The 6,222-nt window shown below is 46.3% G+C and overlaps 1 protein-coding gene across 1 annotated transcript; it reads right to left on the minus strand.

The window, feature by feature from the left end:
* Positions 1–5,792, minus strand: LOC121328321. Its single transcript, XM_041272942.1, has 3 exons — positions 5,656–5,792; positions 4,375–4,492; positions 1–1,584 (listed from the first exon to the last, which is right to left on the minus strand). Exons 2-3 carry the CDS (start codon positions 4,387–4,389, stop codon positions 178–180), a joined length of 1,422 nt encoding a protein of 473 aa, XP_041128876.1. The 5' UTR covers positions 4,390–4,492; positions 5,656–5,792; the 3' UTR covers positions 1–177.
* Positions 5,793–6,222: the final 430 nt, after the last annotated feature.

The raw sequence follows: 6,222 nt of genomic DNA on the forward strand, positions 1-6,222 counted from the left end.
TCAACCTGGGCAGGGAGGAGAATTTAACTCCATCCCTGCCAGTATTTCCAAGGGCAGAGCCCTGCTCTGCCACAGATGGATTTTGGAAGAACTAATTGCATCAGTTGTTGTAGCTGTACCACATTACAGTATAAAAGCTTGTCCCACACTTGGGTGTGCAGACCAACATTGACCCAATCAACATTTTCCTTTAATTTTGCAGTCTGTTGTCATTAAGGTTTGAAGGTAACTCTCAAATGTATGGAAGTGTCCAAGGTGGTCAGCCTCGCGCTGCTTTAAGAAGCTGTGTATCCGGCGCAGGCAGTAAGAGACCTCTGCTTCACTGGCAGGTGGCTCCAGCTCTTCTTCATCAGTGTCCTGGGGAACAGTATCTGGAGATCCATCCAGATCACTCTTTCCAGCAGGGGAGTTCCTTTCTTTTAACTGCTGTATCCAAACCTGCTGCTGCTCAGTGGAATACCTGCACAGTCTTGCCTTGCTCTCTGAACCTTCACCGTCTTGCAGGGGGTTGCTGTTTCTTTGCAAGACAGCTTGCTGCTCTTCTGATCTGCTGGTTAGTGATGTCTCTGGCGGTTGTGATGCCGAACGTCCGTCCTGTGTCCTGTGTTTCTCCCTCAAGTGTCGATGCCAGCTCTCCTGTTCTTCTGGAGACAGTCCACTCAGAATAAAAGGCATGATGGCATGAGTGCACTGCTCTGTTGAGAAGACGTCCAGGTCACACTGCTCCTTGCGAGATCCCTTCACCACCTTCCTCGCGAGCCAGCTCTGCAGACAGTTCTGCAGAAGTTCTGGAGACAGCAAACCTAGAACAGCTGGCAAATTGGTCTGTTGATCTGGAGATCTTCCACTCGCACAGTTTTCTCCAGCTTTGCCCATCTCCTCTACTACCTCACTGCTTTCCTTCACGTTTTTGAGCCATGCCTGCTTTTTTTCAGGCGACAGTCCACTCAGAACAGAAGGCAGGATGGGAGCTGTGGAGGTAGAGTCTTCATCGCTCTCCTCCTTGCAGTTTCTTGCCTCCACCGCATGCTGGAGCCAAGTGTGCCGTTGCTCAGGGGTGAATCTGCTCAGGATTGTAGGCAGTAAAGTAGGGGGCCAGTCAGACATATTACCATCTGTCTGGCTTTTTTCCGCATGGACTCGCTTAATGACAATATTGTTCCTATCTTTCCAGCGCTGTAGCCAGCCCTGAGAAGGGTTGAATTCCACGCCCAGTGTTTCGGCAAGACTCTTGGCCTTCGCCATCAGTATGGGTCCTGTGATGACAGTTTCCTTCTCTTTTGCGATGGCAAACCAGCGCAGTAAAGCTTCATCCACAGACTGGACCTTCCCTAAGCGTTTCCTCTTTCGGTCCTGGTTGGCTCCACGATGCCACTCATGCATAATATCATCTCTGTTCTTTAGTAGTTTGCTAATTGTGGAGACAGACAGGCCATATTCGATGGCAATGTCTTTCCTTTTGACGATGGGGTCCCCGAGTTTTTCCAGAATCTCCACTTTCTGTGCAAGTGAGATAGCTGTCCGGGTGATCTTGCGATCAACAGAATAAATTAGATTTTTCCAATTGTCTTTGATCAGCATTTCCTAAAAATGAAACAAGACAATGTGTTAGTCTAAACCAAGCACAATTCATAAATGAGTTAATCTTACATCTGTTTTTACATCACCTTTTATAGTTCACATAGCATTAACATAAATGGGACTGAAACAGGGCAGAAAGATGCTGAAATGTTTTAAAGTATCTTGCCAATGTGGCGAGGCAATTTAAAAAGAAATACAAATCTAGAGAAGCTACACAAGAGAGTCGAATGTTCTAGTTAGACCAGCATGGCACAAAACTAATTGTTGATTAAAAATATGACTGACGCCTCCTCGCTGGGGACTGAAGATTGGAGCGATCTTATCATAAGAATTTCAGTAGACCGATGCGTTTGTTGTCATTTCACTTCTGGAACATTACAATTGATTCTGTTATTCCCAGTGTGTAAGAACCAAGTTCAGTATTTGGAAAGCCTTTGCACTGAAATAACTTTGCAATATTTGAATGGGTGATGAGTAGTAATTACATGCTAAACAGATGTGTGTAAGGACATGCTAAACAGATGTGTGTAAATACATTTTCTTGCTTTTTCTTTTTCACTTGGTGATCAGATTAAAGTTAGTGGTGGGAATTTTCAAACCAATTTGATTCTGTGCTACTGAATGAGATCTCTTAACAGGGGCACACGATGCTCTCAGTTCAATTGTGTAAACAAGATCTCCTCTTAACAGGGGCACACGATGCTCTCAATTCAATTGTGTGAACGAGATCTCTTAACAGAGGCACACGATGCTCTCAATTCAATTGTGTGAACAAGATCTCTTAACAGGGGCACACGATGCTCTCAATTCAATTGTGTGAACGAGATCTCTTAACAGGGGCACACAATGCTCTCATTTCAATTGTGTGAACGAGATCTCTTAACAGGGGCACACGATGCTCTCAATTCAATTGTGTGAAAGAGATCTCCTCTTAACAGGGGCACATGATGCTCTCAATTCAATTGTGTGAAAGAGATCTCCTCTTAACAGGGGCACACGATGCGCTCAGTTTTATTGTGTGAATGAGATCTCTTAACGGGCGCATGATGCTCTCAATTCGATTGTGTGAATGAGATCTCTTAAACAGGGGAGCACAATGCTCTCAATTCGATTGTGTAAATGAGATCTCCTCTTAACGGGCGCAAGAAGCTCTCAATTCAATTGTGTGTTTCTGAATGAGATTTCTTAACAGGTGCACACAACGGAAATAAAATTAGGGATCATTTTTTCCACTTTTACTCAGGAACGTTCGCCAAGAGAAATAAACTTTTTCTTCTAAACGTCAAGTATATCCGGATTACGCTCCCTCCTGCAGCAATGCTGGTGCTCTGGTTGAAATGAGGGGTGTATCGTGGGAACAGAAAACCAGCATTGTTGCAGGAGGGAGTGTGATCTGGATACACTGCAGGAGGGAGCGTGATCTGGATACACTGCAGGAAAGAGCGTGCTCTGGAGACACTGCAGAAGGGAGCGTGATCTGGATACACTGCAGGAAAGAGCATGACCTGGAGACACTGCAGGAGGGAGCGTGACCTGGAGACACTGCAGGAGGGAGCGTGACCTGGAGACACTGCAGGAGGGAGCGTGACCTGGAGACACTGCAGGAGGGAGCGTGACCTGGAGACACTGCAGGAGGGAGCGTGACCTGGAGACACTGCAGGAGGGAGCGTGACCTGGAGACACTGCAGGAGAGAGCGTGACCTGGAGACACTGCAGGAGAGAGCGTGACCTGGAGACACTGCAGGAGGGAGCGTGACCTGGAGACACTGCAGGAGGGAGCGTGACCTGGAGACACTGCAGGAGGGAGCGTGACCTGGAGACACTGCAGGAGGGAGCGTGACCTGGAGACACTGCAGGAGGGAGCGTGATCTGGATACACTGCAGGAAAGAGCGTGCTCTGGAGACACTGCAGAAGGGAGCGTGATCTGGATACACTGCAGGAGAGAGCGTGACCTGGAGACACTGCAGGAGAGAGCGTGACCTGGAGACACTGCAGGAGGGAGCGTGACCTGGAGACACTGCAGGAGGGAGCGTGACCTGGAGACACTGCAGGAGGGAGCGTGACCTGGAGACACTGCAGGAGGGAGCGTGACCTGGAGACACTGCAGGAGGGAGCGTGACCTGGAGACACTGCAGGAGGGAGCGTGACCTGGAGACACTGCAGGAGGGAGCGTGACCTGGAGACACTGCAGGAGGGAGCGTGACCTGGAGACACTGCAGGAGGGAGCGTGACCTGGAGACACTGCAGGAGAGAGCGTGACCTGGAGACACTGCAGGAGAGAGCGTGACCTGGAGACACTGCAGGAGGGAGCGTGACCTGGAGACACTGCAGGAGGGAGCGTGACCTGGAGACACTGCAGGAGGGAGCGTGACCTGGAGACACTGCAGGAGGGAGCGTGACCTGAAGACACTGCAGGAGGGAGCGTGCTCTGGAGACACTGCAGGAGGGAGCGTGACCTGGAGACACTGCAGGAGGGAGCATGACCTGGAGACACTGCGATCCTCAGAAGACTTTTTTTCTCCTGACAAACACTCCCAAGTAAATGTTGAGAAATGTACTGCCCAGTTTATTTATGATGTGTGAAAATTCAGCAATATGATTAAAAATATAACACTGCAATATGGACAGCACAGAATACAGCAAAGGTAACGTGATGCGTTTCTTGTACACTTTGCAGGGTGGTCTGAGACACTAAGCTACAGAATGGGAAGGATTATTGCTCTTTTAGGACAGTGAAGTGCAACCGTCTCCTTCATAGATAACACTTTCAAAGGCAATGGTACAATACTCACTGTGTCCGTTTCCATTGCAAAGAGCTCACAATTTCAACTGGAAGCACGAGAACGAAGATCAAGCTTTTAAGCCTGGTTAATGCATCCCAGACATTGTCTGAATTTAATATCTTACAACCTGGAAAGGTAAAGAAAACTAAAGATTAGTGTTTTTGTGAAGGATCTCCTGCGCCACACTGCAATAACTGATGCATGAAAAACATGCCACTATTTTATCAAATCAAATTACTGACACAAAGCAGTTCATTTTTATATTGTATGATATTCATAGCACCGTTGTGTACCATGTGTGAAGCCAAGATCTCAAACTGTCTTGTCTTTATGTTGCAGGACTACAAAAGGAAGTGGTCTGAGGTTATGCCAAGGTCACTGTTCTTACTGTTTCTGTAAATGCTGCCAATAAGAAGTCTATCTCAAACGAGGCATGACACAACTTTACTACAGGCTGCAGGATCCTAAGTTGTTAGAACTGTTGTTACTTTTAAGTAGCAATTTATTGACATGCTATACTGTATCATAACAGTGGTATGCACGGTTTGTATTGCTGTCGTTGCCATTGCTTCTCTGAGCAGGATGTTGTTTTAAGATGTTCCCTGAACAGATGACATGTGTTAAATTACTGCAATGCCAATGCAAGTGCTGTGCGACGCAGTCATGGATTACAATTTATAAACGCACACATTTTTTTTTTTTATTTCTGAGATACAGTCTTGAAGTTGTAACGTATAACCTATCTCTGCTGCAAGTAGTAGAAATAGCAGCGTGTGTCTCGGTGAGGTCCAAAGGGGAAGAAGCTTGTGACGTGTACAGCTAATTGTATTTAATACGCGCGTTTTGTTTGCATACCCAAGAAGACTGAAAAAGCAATGTAAACCCAACACGTTTCAAAGGCATACCGGTAACTAAATATAAGGATACATGTGTGTGCCAGAATATGTATGTCACACACCTCGTTTACAGTAACGTTGTTGGGGGTTTCTCTGCACGTATAAAATACTAATGTATGATTTAGGAAATCATCTTAGCTGCCAAATCTCACAATACAGTCTAAACTAGTGGCATTACAAGACGTCGAGTTAACTGATAATGCAGAAATTCGTGTGTGTTCTGCAACAGGACAGCGAATATTGAACACATTTTAACATGTAAAAGGTGCACATAAATGAAAGGAACGACTTTCTCTGCTCGACTGACAATATAAACAAGATCTATTCCGTTCATACTGTTTTACACATATTGCTGCATAAACCAGCAGGTAGCATTCCCACTTGTGATACGTACCTGTTTATCGCGCGCTAATCGCCTTTGTTTTCAGTTTTATGTTTTATCTCCCGCAGCACTTCCTAGAATACCCTTCCGACCGACTGCAGTTGTGTTGTGACAGTATTTCAGCAGTCATTGTGCGAATCTGAACAACCTATCTAACGATTGGATTGCAGGGACAGTGGGTGGTATTTGCAAACGCCAATGGAATAATAAAATGGAGCCGTGCTGTGTAACAAACTGTAACAGGGCACCATCACGGTCATGCTGTTGCTGGCAGGAAGAGAGACTCAGAACACAGAGAGCTGTAGGTTGAGCACCTTTGTGCACGTTTAATTTACAAACAGTACATTACACAAACCGAAACGCATTAAGAAAAAAGGCGCAAGGCCGTTTGCCACGTTTCTGCCTCGCTTTGTCATCTGCAAAGTTTACAAGCTTGCATCTCCAATCATAGTGGCATGTGGACAGAGACTGCTGCTAATATGAATTTTGCTCACATGATTGGCTGAAGCTACGGAACACTGCACCCTGTTATAGATTTAAACCCATGACTGCTGAAGAGGGTGTCTTTGAAAAACTGCC

This window comes from Polyodon spathula, chromosome 16 (genome assembly GCF_017654505.1).
Source record: "Polyodon spathula isolate WHYD16114869_AA chromosome 16, ASM1765450v1, whole genome shotgun sequence".
Taxonomy (NCBI): domain Eukaryota; kingdom Metazoa; phylum Chordata; class Actinopteri; order Acipenseriformes; family Polyodontidae; genus Polyodon; species Polyodon spathula.